This window comes from Telmatherina bonti (genome assembly GCF_933228915.1).
Source record: "Telmatherina bonti genome assembly, chromosome: 16".
NCBI lineage: Eukaryota > Metazoa > Chordata > Actinopteri > Atheriniformes > Telmatherinidae > Telmatherina > Telmatherina bonti.
In genome coordinates, this window is record NC_136614.1 from 26,780,119 (window position 1) to 26,794,794 (window position 14,676).

A 14,676-nucleotide genomic window follows, 5' to 3' on the forward strand; every position below is an offset into this window, starting at 1 on the left:
AGATTGAGTATGAATCCCTTTTGGTGTGACACTGTTGTTTTCTTATTACAGCATTCCCACAGCTGGATTTCTGCCTCAGATGGTGCAAATAGAGATTGCAGTGGAAGAACAGACTATTGAACTGGAAAAAATGTCCACATAGAAGTGGTCTTTCTTTGTGTGAAGGAAGAGTGAGTGGCATGCCTCTAACTTTAGAGTGTTGCATGCCTTTCTCTTTGATGTGTGTAGAAAATAGTGGTTATTATTCTCATAAGTGCTCGTACATGAGATGTTCTCTTCCGTCTCCGATGCCCTAAACCTCCTTTCTTTGAAAATGCTAACTGTGGCAACCGTAACCTCTTGAGGATACATCATCATGGACACTGTCTACATTTCCAAAAAACCTCTTGTAAAACAGTCAAAAAACAACTTTTTCTCAGCTGTCTTGGCTTGTTTTCATGTTGATTCTTTTTAAAAAACAGATGATGGAAAAGGACAAACAAAAATTGGACTGAAGAGCAGAAGTGGAGGGTGTACCTACCTTTTCTTACCATCTCGCTTGTGGCTCTTTTGCAAGGATGAGCGCCGACGCTGATGCTGGCTCTGTAGTTCAGATACACGAGCTGTGTGCTCTTTAATCATCTCGCTGGTCTTGCGGTGGTGCTTGCGAACCAGCTCCTTCATTTCCTTGTACTGTTTTCTCTGTTCTCGAACAAAGCCCTTCTGTTGTTTCAACTCCTCCAGTGTCTGAGCCTCTAGTTCTTAAGAGAAAGGATGGAAGACCACAGAAAAAGTCTGCATAAAAAATGTGTGCTATAAAAATATTTTGCAAAACATCAATTTCAGTGTATTTACTTAGTGAGATTCTTCAGTCTAAGTAAGTTTTAATAAAATAGAAAGATTTAGAACAAAAGATTAATGGCTGCATGGATAATTTACTGAACATTGCAGATACAAAGATTCAAGATGTTCCCAAGAAAACTCTGTACCCGACATCTAAAATGAATCAGTCTGGGCGTCAAAAGCTCAAGTGACTTCAAATTAAAAACATAAAAAAACTAATAAAATTGTTAACCAAAGATGAAAGACCAGTGTAAGTGTTTAGAAAAGTTTATTACCAGTGAGAACACTCTGTATGATGTCTTCAGTCTTCACTGACGGTTTCAATGAGCCTGTTCCCCCCAAAAGTTCACAGATTGAATAATATTGTGTGTGTAAATGATGAAACACCTTCAAAATATACTGATATGGCTCTAGTTCATATTGACAAGTACGCATTTTGTTTCTGTTTACAATATAGTACCTGCAGACTGAGGCTGGTGCCCAACCAGTGAAGGGGGTTTTGGGGCGATAATGGGTGTGTGGCTCAGTCCATTCTCTGCCGGCAACGCCGTCCTCTGATCCACTTTAGATTCCGAGGGCACATCACTTCCTGCCTCCACCTGTACCCACAAACATATCAGTCCATTAGATGTAAAGACAGCGGAGAAGCTGTTTCTGTTTTACCGACATTTCCTATATATGAGAAGTTTTTTATCTTTGATTTGAATTGGAAATTTTAGCTGCTGTATCTCCTCTCAAACTCACTTGAACTCGCGTCCTGCAAGACAGCTTGTAGACATAGCTATGGTAACCCACTCTCAGCATGGCTTCATGTGCTGAGGTTCAGCAGATCCTAATTTCCCGTTAGCTCACATACATCACACTATCATTTTGTAAAGGTTAATACAATTTCAAACAATCTCTGTTCTCATCATGCTAGCCAGATTGTTCCTTTTCTTTCTGTCTGCAGTCTCTACTTTTATCTCCCCGCACGAAGCCCTGCCTTTTCTTTACCTCTTTTGGTTACTGTTGCCATGGTCACAACATGAAACATCTCTCTGTCAGCAGTCCTTGTGGGTAATCATATCAACCGGCAAAGCAGATAAAAGAGGACCCTGAGGGACAAACCTCCTTTCTCCTTTACTAAAAACCCAACACAGCCCTATCCTGCCTCGGCTCACATCACAGCTCAGACAGCAACCCTTTTTTTCTTTTCACTGTTGCATTGCGCCAACATCTGAAGAAATTTTGACAGTATTAAATCATTTAAAATACCTGTATATTTTATACTAAATGTCATACTCTATCCCATCATCTTCATTTTTACTGACTGCTATTGCTATACTGTGGATGGCCATTGGTGGGAGCTGTTTCCAAAGAAATATTTTACCTACTGCATTGAAACAAAGTACAATTATTTGTCTTGAACACTGCAAACAACAAAATTCTAGTGTGCAAACTGAAACCAAAGCTTCATTTTAAAAAAGGATAAAATTACAAAACACACACTCAACAGTCCCTTAACTTCACACCCCATAATACTGTCTGATACATTTGAGAAAAAAATGCAGAAATTAGTCAAGTATCATCGCACAGGCACTAAAGAATAATAAATAGTATGAATAAACATTGCACAGTTAAATTTGCATAAAGTGTATCTTCAGTGCAGTGTTTAATGGCAAAGGAATACAACTCTTCATTAATCTTGTGGTGTGTGCTCTGATGGAGTTGTACCTTTTGTTTGAAGTTTGATAGTTTATTTCTCACATGGTCATGCAGAAGGAAACCAAAATGGTACAGTACAAAACAAAACAAAGCACAATGCATCACCATGCTTGAAAAGGAGTAGGAAGAAGATAAGATCTTATAATGACTTCTTCTTTTATAAAAAACAACACACCAGCAAAGGTCTGTCAATTTTCTTTACAATACATAATGGCAAAAAAAGGTATTATCAATCTACATAGTAGCCGCCATACATTCATAAGTCATTCACTTTATAGATGGACTATTTTCCACATTTTAACACAGTTTGTAATGATTTCCACAAATTAAACTGTACATACATATAATTATAAACATGCTCACATTTACATGTACATAAATGTATACACATGACATACATACACACATACATGCATGTACATGTATCTATATGCACACATGAAACACAAACATACATAATTCAAAGTGTTTCTGTCCTGTATGTTTGTAATATAGGATTTTTTAAAATACTTTAAAAATTGATAAGAGTAGTACATATCATGTCAGAGGGAAGGAAATCAGGGCAGAAAATCATATTTTTTGTTTAAACTCTTCTCCGTCTCCGTTGCTAAAATGTTCTGTTACAACTGAGGCATGTAGTTATGTTATCGGTCTGGGTTAGGATTGAGCTGTTCGGTATAAAACCACAACTAAAATTCTGGGTTTCACCTTAAAACACATGGATATACTTATGCATAGAGTTTGTGTTCAAAATCCAAAAAGCCACTCATAAAAACACCTGAAGTCCTAAATAACCAGATCTGAAGAGAATGAGATGGTTTAAGTATCTAACATTTGGGATCTGTGATGAAAACAAGTTATTTCATGCTGTTGCCTCTCTGGGCCTTTTAAACCCTTCTTTTGTTAATAAATAATTTCTATGCCTGTCCCCAAATCCATTTTTTTAAAAGTAACATTATATATACTTCCTATTATTCTCTTTAATAATGTATTTTGATCATTAGGCCAGATTGTGTTTTACAATAAGGGGGGGTCTGTTTTAATAAGACATTTTAGCATACTTCTTTGTGACTTGTAGGGGAAAAAACATGAAATACATAGCAGCTTTCCAACACTTTCCAACAGGATGATAGCACCTTCAGTACCACTTATGATGCTGATTGGCTCATCGGTTCTCATGTCAAACTCGTGTCTCAGTAAATGTCGGTAAATGCTTTATACAGTTTAGGATACTCAAATTTTTCTCCACCTTTTCTTAATAAATGAACAAAATATCATGTTGAATTGTCAATTCCATCATGAAATCCTCTTCCAACTAAAGATGAATAAAAATGAATTGTATTGTACCTTGGAGGCCAGAGGATGTTATGTTAATGGACTCAAACAGTACATATCATGGGACTGTGCCCACCTCCAGGGTATCCCCCTTTGGAAAACCTGTTACTCATTTTCGCAAGATAAGTTACTTTAGCTCTGAGTGTGGTCAGCTGCCAGGTTGTCAGACAGCTCGCTTGTACAAAATTTTCCTGTTTGGCTTTTAAGCAGATGTGTCCAAAACAGCTTCTATGCAAAGAACAGACTACTTCAGTAATCGCTCTTAAAATATGACAAATCTGTATTACGTTTCAGTCAAATGAGGCACAGGTCATCAAACAATCACCGACCTGGTTAAACATTTTTAAGCTAGCTCATATATCATGCTGGACGTTATGTAAACATTTCCAGGGTTGAAACTGCACACTTTTAGCCGTATTCACATCTTTACCTTCTCCAGCCTGCTTTCTGTTAACCTGACATCTCAGAAACAAGACTCTGATTTCAGGATTCGATCCAGTTAGTGAAATCTGTTTTCTGGAACAGCTTCCACTTTCACCTCTTGTGTCACGGATCGGTTTCATTGGCAACCAATCCATGACACATAAACACAAAGACTGAGCAGACACCCATGTGGGCTGACCTGCATGCAAAATAGAAAGAGTGGTATAAACAAAACATTCACACACCTCTTTGTCCCCTTCCTCCTCTCCTCCCTCCTCTAAAGTGAGAGCAGCCAGTTGATTGGCTCTCTGCTCCATCAGGTTTACGTAGCGGATGGGATTTGACAAGGCTTCGATGACATCTAAGGAGAAGTGAAAAAAAAGTATCTGTACCACTGATCACAAGTCAGGCATCATTGTGAAACATTTAGTTTTTCTGTCTCACCTGCAAACGTGTCAGGGACGTAATCCTTTACCTCAACGTAAACGAACAGGGCGGGTAACGTCAGCGACTGGTTTTTCTCATTCCTAAGATTGATATAGTGATAACCTGCAGGGTTGAGTCATATTTGAGGTCTGTTAGTTATAAAACAATGGTAAACAAACTGTACAGCTTATTTAGCCAACAAACATGGCTGCAGTAATCTACAAATTCTTACATGACTGCTTGGTCTTTGTTTGTGCCATTTAATACTTTGATGCTTTCTATGGCACATTTTAAGACAATAATAGACTGTATATCCATCAACAGATATTTAATCTGTTTTGAGTTAAAAGTATACTGTGGTGTAATAATTTAGTGGATAAAAATAAAGGTTTGTCACCTGGGCGAATGGCTGACACAGGTATGATGCGGTGGCCGATAAACTTCCCTCCCTCTTCAAACACTGCTATCCTTATCGAGGCAAGTGTAGGTAAGACAACCTATAGATAACAGGTATAAAGTGCACTTATAAGTATGTCAGCTCACCACAATTAACAACCATTTTATTGTGTTCATTGTCTTTCAAGGTGATGAATCTAAATCCTGCAGCTATCTCAGATGTTTCATAACAAAAGAGGCAGTTTTTTTTCTTTATATTAAAACAAATTACAAAGATTTTTATGAAGTTGTAAAGGAGAGACATCTGTAAGGATTTTTTAATTAAGTCACTGGCTGTAAAATATGTCTTTTGACTTGTTTTTCGGTTTCTGTTTATGGAAAGCCAATTTAGCCAGGCGTGCATCAAAATGTTTCCAAAATGCGCCTCCCCAAGCCTGAATGCGCATCCTGAAGACTCCCCAATGCATACACCTGGCCAAATCTGCCCTCCATATTCCACAGTCCCCTCAAATTAGCCAAAATGCTCTAAATCACACCAGGCTTTCTGTTACAACAATGCCTGGCAGCCAGTAAATTAACAAACATGCCCCCTGAAACAACCCCAGTTACCTGTTACACTGAAGTGTGAACAATGTAAAAAGAAAAAAACATAAAAAGAAGAAGGTTTGAGATTTTCTAACACATGAATATCAGTTATAGTATTTGCAGGCATATGAGAGCTGGACTCAGTTTCTATTATTAATTCAGTAGTATGCACATTCATGAAATTTGTTAAACTGGATTAATGCAACACCATCCTTTTCACCTTCTTGAAAACAATGGCCTCCTCTTCCCAAACCGGGTTGATGGCATTTCCCTGTGATGTCTTGGTCTTGAATGCTTTCCTCTTGGTGTCTACTGGTAGGCCAAACATGTCAATCTCAACATATGTGCCAACTTTCTTATCTGTCAGGAACTGGCCTGAGATGATCTGGAAGGACAATTATTACAGAAAGTTAGAGATGAAGAGAGAAATAAAACATTAAAAAAAGACCAACATCACATTGTAATGACAAAGCTGAAGGAAAAAATATATCCAGATTGGCATCAACGGTTTTTTATTTTTTAAGTTTGGCCATCCAATTCTGAAAAAAGTGTCCATGCAAATCCTTTCACTTCTTTTTCCAAGTAAACCATGTCAATCAGATAACGTCAAGGTAATCAAACACGCACACAGCACAAACGGATAAACAAACGTACACCCACCTTAACCGACAGAGTGTTGGCAACTATCCCATCGACTGTGCTCTCAGTAAAAGGATCAAAGTGCTTGTCTGGCCGTCTCATAAACTCTGGCTTCAGTCTGTAGCCACATTTCCCATTATACTCATACATGCCCAGGTTCAGCTGCATTGATAAATCTGTAAATGACAATGGTGTTTTGTTTTTCTTTTAACCCAAACCTAAAAACTAACCTGCATAATAGAGCCAAGTTTTTCCAAATTTGAGCGAGATTAAACATAAATGTAAAGCAGATTTCTTGGAAATGATTTTCTTTTTAATAGAAATGCTTCTTTTGATCCTTCCTTACCGATGGTCTGGAAGTTGAGCGCAACCAGCTGACAGCCGGCGTTCCAGAAGAGCTGAGGGTTATAGTTGGATGAATCTACTCGAGTGCCTTTAGGGTAGATCCTGCTCAGCTGCAGCTTGTTGTATCTGAACAGAGCTGGTTAAGGACAGGGCCAAAGGGATCTGCAGGAGAAAACTACAACTCACTCTGCAAAAACATCTCGTATTACTGCTTCATAATGACTGCATTTAAATCTCACACAATAATCTGCATGTTATCTTATTATTATCATCAAACGTGTTTATCCACTGAGGCAAAGCGACGAAAATGCAGAAAAGCAATCACAAATAGCCTCAGTGTACCGTAATTACCATAAAGTAGGAAATGAGGCTGATAGAGCAATAGTACACAAAGACGGGAATAAATTGGATGTAAACACTGCGAGCTACTGTGTGTTAAAAAGCAGAAGCATCAGGGAGATGCACAAGGATACTCCACAAACTCTACAGGAGATTTGGTCAGTTGCTCCAAAGCTTTGGTCTCTACAAAAGATGACATCTGGTAGCTGCGATTGATCTCTGTGGGTAAAAATGGGGATATTGATCAAAGCAATCAAATGGTAAGAGACAAACCCAATCAGGGTCTATTATTCTTTGTCTATAAACAAATGCTTGTACAACAGTTTAATATAGTGAACAGACTTCCTGTAGGCACTATCAGGGAACATAGTGTGCTTGTAAGTATTGCAGACTAAAGCATCCTGGAAACAGATGCACTGTAATGTGGGTTGTTTTTCAGTCAACTACTTCTATCTTAAAGAAAAAAGCAAAATATATGAATTTATTTGTCATACATATCCAAAGAGTGGTGACATTACATACTTTTGGAGCCCTCGAAGCTGTTAAACTTGACAGGCTGGATATAGATGACCAAGTTGGACATTTCCTCTGTGGCAAAGGCCTCACTTCCTGCTGTGCCCTGTCCAAAGACAAACATTAAAAAGAAATTATTACAACATAAAGCAGCATAATGTCTCACAAAGGGACAATGAATGTTACAGGTCCAAAATACTCTCAAAGGCCTCATTATTCCGGGTACTGAAAATACAGAAGCATTACTGGAAGATGTCACATATGTGAGGGAAGATGGCCACATCGCTACAGTCAATGTTCATTACATTTAAACTGACCGAAAGATAATTAATTGACTTAGAAAATACACACCTCATCCATTGAGCCCTTTTTACAATCATCATCATCGTCGTCCTCATCCTCGCTTTCAGCCTCCACCTCACCTGAGGCATAAAATATAACCAAACATAAATTACTGTGTAAGTTTAATCAACATTTCCACAAAATCAATGAAAATGACAAACGTTTAGAGGCTGATAGCCTCTTAATCTTGTCGCATTTAAAGCTTAAAGACACTCTAGGTTTATGTTGACAGGTTGAAACTTGCGGAGCTTATGAGGATTTGACATAAGTTTGGTGGCGCTGAGCCAGCTTCTCCACCTGCAGATTAAGGGACGGACCTAAAATCACACTGATGCAGGAAATTAATTTTAAATAATGATCAGACTGACCTGTAACTGGAGTCTAATGAGCTTTCTGCTAAGGATTAAAGTTTGTGGTCATGACTCACCAATAGACTTTCTGCCCTGTGGCCTCAGGCTGAGCTCCGCACCCTCCGAGGGCTGTAAGGAATCCGCCATCTCCTCTTTAGTTGAACCTGCAATGGAAGCAATTTCTTTATTTTTTTCTTAACTTGAATTTATGCATCTCATATGCATATATATTCTCCCTTGCACCCCAGATGTGTGTATTGGTTGAAAGGGATTTCTGGTGGTGCTGCCTATTTTCTTACACTAGGTGGCAGTGTGTGCTAAAATGAAGCTTGAATCAGTAATCAGTGTGATGGATTACAAGTAATGTTACGAAAAAAGTAAAAACAGGTAAAAAAGCAACAGCTAATAATATCCACTTCTGGTTGAGTGCTATGGAAATTATGAATACCTAAACAATACCATGGGTTTGTTCCAGCAACTCCTGGAAAGTTTTGGTCAACGGCACAGATGGACCCTGATTGTTTAGCTACATTTACATAGTAATGAATAAGATCTGATGCCTACTGATAGCACCGTCTGTGGGATATAGGTTCATGAGGTGCCATACCTGCACTAGGGGAGGAGGGCTCACACACACTGGAGGAATCGCTGTAGGTGTTGGAGACCTGCTCAGAGAGTTTTTTCTTAGTGCTTCCATCTGCTTTTGTGTGTTTCTTTTTATTCTTCACTAAGATCTTCCCCATCAGTTCCATTGGGCTGGGCAGTGGCACACCAGACTCCAGCTGCATGGAACGAAAAATAAACAGATGGGAGGAATCAGGCATGGAAACATACTGAAAAACACCATATAATTGCTTTTCTGTTAATAACTGAATAACATAAACATAAAGGTTGTTTGGATAGCTAAACAACCTTTTGGAAAATTAGAACATTTTAATTAATTTTACTGGAATTTCACCTAAAATGTAAATTAAAGCCATAACTGGTTTCAAAATGAACTTTGAGGGATTCTGCTAAGCAGATCTGGTTAGAAGTAATAAAAAAAAAACAGAACTGAAATTTAAAAAAAAAAAACAAAAAAAACCCTTTGTTGATTTATCAAGAAAGGTTTACACTTTCAACAACTACATTTGCACCCTTGGGAGGAAACTGAGAAATAAATATCAACATCATCCTGTCCTGAGAGCGGCCCAGAAGTAGGAAGATCTCTGATTTATTTATTGGGTACACTGCTTAGAGATCACTGTGTTTAGGAGTATCAATAATTTATTATTTTAAAAAAAAGTTTCCTGTGATGTTGTATAAACACACATGCATGCACAGTTTTGGTGTTTACAAGTTATCAGCAGCAAACATAACCTCCATTTTCCTCAGCATTTTTTACTTTTACATGGTCTTTCTCAAGAAGAAGGAAAGAGAGGTTCATCCAGACATCACGACTGTTTTTCATCTTATAACCTGTTTTCCAAGGAGATAAAGACTCTACCCTGCTTGACTGCTGTTTTTAGAAAGTGATGCAATAAAGATTAGACGTCCTGTTTAAATTGGCTCCCAACACTCCCAATTAAATGCATGATTAGATGTGACATGTAATCCTGGCTGTACTCAAATGTACTGCAAACCTGCTGAATTAAACTACAAGTTAACTGGATGAATTCAATTAGGCTTTGCACCCCAAATGTCTCAAACATTTTGGTTAGCTGCTTATAAAAAAAAAGGGTAAAATGCAGTTTAAAAGATCTAGTAGTGGCAGAAATACTCTGAAAATGTTCCTAAAAAGCTGTTTTTACTATTTCTCCTCATTAATTTCTAGCCAGTTGTGGAAAGTAATTGTAGTTTTTAAATTGACTTTGTTTTAGATTTGTAAAAAGTCGCCCGTCTACTGTACAACATTTAGTCTTATAAACTTAATTAGTAACAATCAGTGACTAGTTCTAATATGTACATGTTGTCAAAAGAAACTGGCTGTGATGCGTGATGTAGAAAAACAACAAAAACTCAAAACGAACATTCAGCAAATAATACACATTTTCCTAAAAGCAAAGATGTTAACGGTTGTTGTCAATAAGATCATTTATTGATTTTTCTGTGACTTTTTAAATGTGATTTTTTTTTGTGCACAATTAAACCATAAAGATTGTTAAAAAAAAAAAAAAAAAAAAAGGAAAAAAGGGGGAAATTTTTGCAACTTCAAACATTCCATTAGCTTTTTACTTAAAAATAGTAAAAGATAATGTAGGAATATATTGGTTAATACCTGCTTTGTCATTGACATTATTTGAGTAAAAAAATGGACAATATCCCAACCCCTGTATTATAAATAATATTATGTTACATTATATATGCTTTACAATGTTATTATTCAACAAAGTGCAAACAAAGCAGTTATGATGAGTGTCTTGTTTATCATGTCAGGTGCCTGTTTTAACTCACTGGTAGTGAGTTAAAACACTACATGGTATCGTGACGTAGTGGTAGGTCGCCATACCATTGTGCACATATGTAAAACACACACCTATTTTTTGCAACATTTTTTAATCTCACTTTTGCTTGAATTATGTGCTTATTGTCAATAAAACCTTTGCTTCAAAAGGTGTAGTTTTAATAAATTTTACAAACATTTTCTCACATTCATTCAGGCCTAAAGTTTGAAATTGTGAAAGGTGCCTTTTAGATTACTTTGGAAAAGAAAGGAACAGACATTTCTAGAAGATTTCTGTCAATTCCTTTGTTTATTTGTAAACATGTGTGGAGGGGAAATGACATGGATGGGGTGTTGCTGTTTGTACTTTAAGTTGGATTAACTGTAATATCTGGAAAAGACAGTTTAGAGTATTTCCTTTAGTGAATAGCTCATATTTGTACAATTTGACAGCAATGGACTGCCGACCTGTCCAGGGTCCAACCCTAACCCTGCCTCTCACCTGATGATTGTTGGGATAGGCTCCAGCTGTCCTGTGACCCTTAATTGGACTAAGCAGTTCAGAAAATGAATAAATGTACATTTTAATTTCAATCCCACCTGATTTCTGACTGGTTTGTATGCAGCTTTAGAGACTTCCCTAATGGCAAAATATATTTTAGATTATATTTCATATATTGCAGAGTTATTACAGATAAAACAAAACAAACACAAGATGTCTGCAGTCAAAAAAGTTTTTGTGAAGTGAAGATGAAAGAGGAATTCAAGTTTCTCAACCAAAAAAAAAAAAAAAAAAAAAAACCCCAAAAAACAACCATAATCCCCTTTATTATAACCCTTGGCTGAGCTGGAACTAACGAAGCTGCATTACCTGCCCCAACTTCCATGGACTTATGGAGCTGATGTTTCATTCGATAGGCTGTACACACGGCTGTCTCACAGCTAGAGGGGAGTGGTTGTCATTGCTCTCACCTTTCTCACTCATTCCAAGCTCTGTGGTATAAATTTAATTCCTCAATGGCACTTTCTCTCTCTGTCGCTCCAACTTCTCCCTTGGTGTTTGTCTCCTAATGTCCCTCCCCTCCTCTTTCCCTCTGCCACTCCATTCAAAAGGCTTTTCCCCGATAATACTTCAATGTCAAATTCAGTCAGAGGACTGTTACTCTCAGTGGGTTTTGGCAGGCGGAGCTGGAGGAGCTCCCTGCGAGTGCGAGATAATGCTGCATCAGGCTGGTGGGAACTTCGACTGTTCTACAATGTTATACCAACACAGGGATAAGAAAAATCCCTGGTGAAAAAAGCAAAAGCAGTAAGGACAAAGTAAAAGATTATATTTTGTACATGTGGAATAGTTTAGGTGGCATTTTCATGATTGCAAAAGACAGGGATCCAAGCCTGCATGTGAGAGTTTATAGGACAGGTATTTATATTTTCCTCCCACAAGTGGCTGCGTCATTACACACAAAGATGCCTTTGGTGGGTGTGGGAATAAGAGTTTGGTCACAAAGGAACAATGCAAGCTTTTGACTAGTAGCCATGGAAACAGAGAAATGCCAGATAAAGGGCTTGCAAGGAAAGTCATGTTTAGATTACAGCATGAAAAAACTTCCATTTTATCTTAAACGCTTGTCATTTCCAGTCTTTGCCATGATGATAGAGAGGTGATGCAGAGGAATAAGAAAGACTGTGGGATGAATCATCAAACGTTTGCTTCAGTGGCTTTAAAGCCTCACTACTGAACAGCCATAATAAGAGCTAATTCATGTCTCCCTTCTGAGCCCTCTCCAGCCAGTAGAAGTCAGTGGTGTTGACTATTGCCTTATCTCTTACTCTGCCAGTTTCTTTGCTTTACTTTGCTTTCTCTGGTGATAACATGGTGCCGTAAAGTAGAATAATAATGCAAAAGTAATGCTTTGGGACAAGAAAAGAAAAAAAAAGTTGAGCATCCCAAACTCCAAGAATGAATATAGTGAATGTCAATGTCCCAACAAAATCAGACAGAAGCCTTTTGGGAGGTCAAATATTGTAAAGTCCTGCAGTGTTGCGTTGATATAATCATAGGAATATGTACACAAGAGAAGAAACAATGGCGTTGTAAAGTATGAGATTTTCTTTTTTTATGTTTCAATATTAATATGACCTTTAAAACAGATATTCATAGTCATGAATGAGACAGTTTTTGTTTAGTAATGTAAAATATCAAAGAGCAGTCTCTAAGGTTATATCTTGGTGCTGCAATGTTTCTGGTAAATGTTTAAAAATCCTACACATCAGTTTTTTTTTTAGCTCATTCCTTCATACAAAACTGATGAAAATTAGGGCTGTTCCTGGCTTTCTCCATGCAATTTTCATGAATAAACCAGTAGAAACTTTTTTTTTTTTTTTGCAATAAGTGACCCCCGCTTGGGACTGACTTGATCGACAGACTTATCTACAACTTCACTGGAATAATTCAGCATTTATTGTTACATTTAAATAAAAACCATCCGGAATACAGTGCAGCAAAGTATCATAATGTTACCACTACCATGCTACACAAATGGGATGAGGTTTATATCCCATAATGCAGTAATTTCCCTATACCAAACACATTTAGTTCTGTGGTCAACTAATGGATTTGCTAATGGATCATTTTCCTCAACAATTAACAGGGCAACCACAACATTTTAGTCTTTTAAATAGGTTCTCTTTATCCATACTTCTGAATGAAAACAGATCCTCTGAAAAGGTTAAAAAACATTCATGCATCACTTAAATATTCTCAAAGACCATTTAAGAGTGCAGCATGTTGAGCAGAAGCGTTGCAGAAGGATTCAAGGATGGGCCTTTAGTGCACTCATCTGTGTGTTAATTCCTTCTGAATCCCTCCGTGCAAAGCCATGTTTTATGTATGTGTGTGTTAAAAAGGAGGCAGAGTACAGAAAAGTGTGAATGTTAATGTGAGTGCATGCATATGTAGTGTGTGTTTAGGCAACTTATGTACTCACGGGATATTTCTCCAGAGGTTCTGTCAGTAATGCGTCTCCAAATATTGACCGGCAGTACTCTGCCATCTTCGCCTGCTGCTTTGGCCTGGGAATAATCACACACACACACACACACACACACACACACACACACACACACACACACACACACACACACACACACACACACACACACACAGAGAGATTTTAGTACTAAATGTCAATATAATGAATATGTATGTTCCCTTTTCAAATTCCTCAGAGCTATTAAAGATATAAAAAAAAAAAAAACAATGAAAACTGACAGCTGACAGCTGCATAGTGACAGACAGTACTGTACCATCAAAAAGGTTCAACATTTATAGCTTCTGATTCAAAACAAATTGCTGACTTACGAGTCCACATGGTTCTCAAAAGAAAGGATGATAGGAAAAGGTGAAGTCTTGAAGGCACACTCTGCAATAGCCTCGATCACTTCCTAAACAGCAAACCAAGCAACAAATGATTCAATAAGCTGAATAAATGGGCAGAAGCTAAAAAGAGGTAAACATCTGAAAAAACTTAAAAACATTGTATTTTGTTGTTTATTTGTACACAGAATTATTATCATTTGCTGCAGAAGATAACTTCAAAATGATGATAGTAAAAATTGCTGAGGTTTATAAGACAATAATATAAACATAAACCTTTTATAGCATGTTTTATCATTCATTTATTACTAGCTAATTACAGCATAGATATGTTTACAGCTATGAATTAATCCAAACAATGGTGTCACAGATCAATGCCAGCAAAGACAGTTTAACAACTATGATCAGATTTTAAATCCAACAATTGTCTGAGTCAATTATACCATCATAACTAACAGTCTCACTCCTTTTAAGGCCTTTTTTTTTCCATTTGAACCATCTCCTTCAATAAAAATCTTTGTCCGTAATACAACCTTTTCTGTCTATGGTGCTCCTTCTTTGGCACCACTTCTGTTTTTGTGTTTTGCTCTTGTATTAATTTAATCAAGCTCATTTTGCTGGTACTTACTATCATTAGATACAAATTTCCTTCATTCATC

General features: G+C 37.3%; 1 protein-coding gene across 1 annotated transcript in view; it reads right to left on the reverse strand.

Annotated features, from left to right (window-relative positions):
• plcb1l (phospholipase C beta 1-like) overlaps positions 1–14,676 on the reverse strand; it is a 119,626-nt gene that overhangs the window by 17,831 nt on the left and 87,119 nt on the right. The window contains exons 12-27 of the mRNA XM_079255624.1: positions 14,003–14,085; positions 13,629–13,713; positions 8,827–9,001; positions 8,297–8,383; positions 7,879–7,949; positions 7,537–7,633; positions 7,149–7,233; positions 6,677–6,801; positions 6,352–6,506; positions 5,912–6,076; positions 5,108–5,207; positions 4,729–4,833; positions 4,530–4,645; positions 1,283–1,421; positions 1,098–1,151; positions 521–740 (exon numbers count right to left, since the gene is read on the reverse strand). Of these exons, the coding sequence (XP_079111750.1) occupies positions 521–740; positions 1,098–1,151; positions 1,283–1,421; positions 4,530–4,645; positions 4,729–4,833; positions 5,108–5,207; positions 5,912–6,076; positions 6,352–6,506; positions 6,677–6,801; positions 7,149–7,233; positions 7,537–7,633; positions 7,879–7,949; positions 8,297–8,383; positions 8,827–9,001; positions 13,629–13,713; positions 14,003–14,085 (1,862 nt within the window). The remainder of the gene's footprint in view (positions 1–520; positions 741–1,097; positions 1,152–1,282; positions 1,422–4,529; positions 4,646–4,728; positions 4,834–5,107; positions 5,208–5,911; positions 6,077–6,351; positions 6,507–6,676; positions 6,802–7,148; positions 7,234–7,536; positions 7,634–7,878; positions 7,950–8,296; positions 8,384–8,826; positions 9,002–13,628; positions 13,714–14,002; positions 14,086–14,676) is intronic.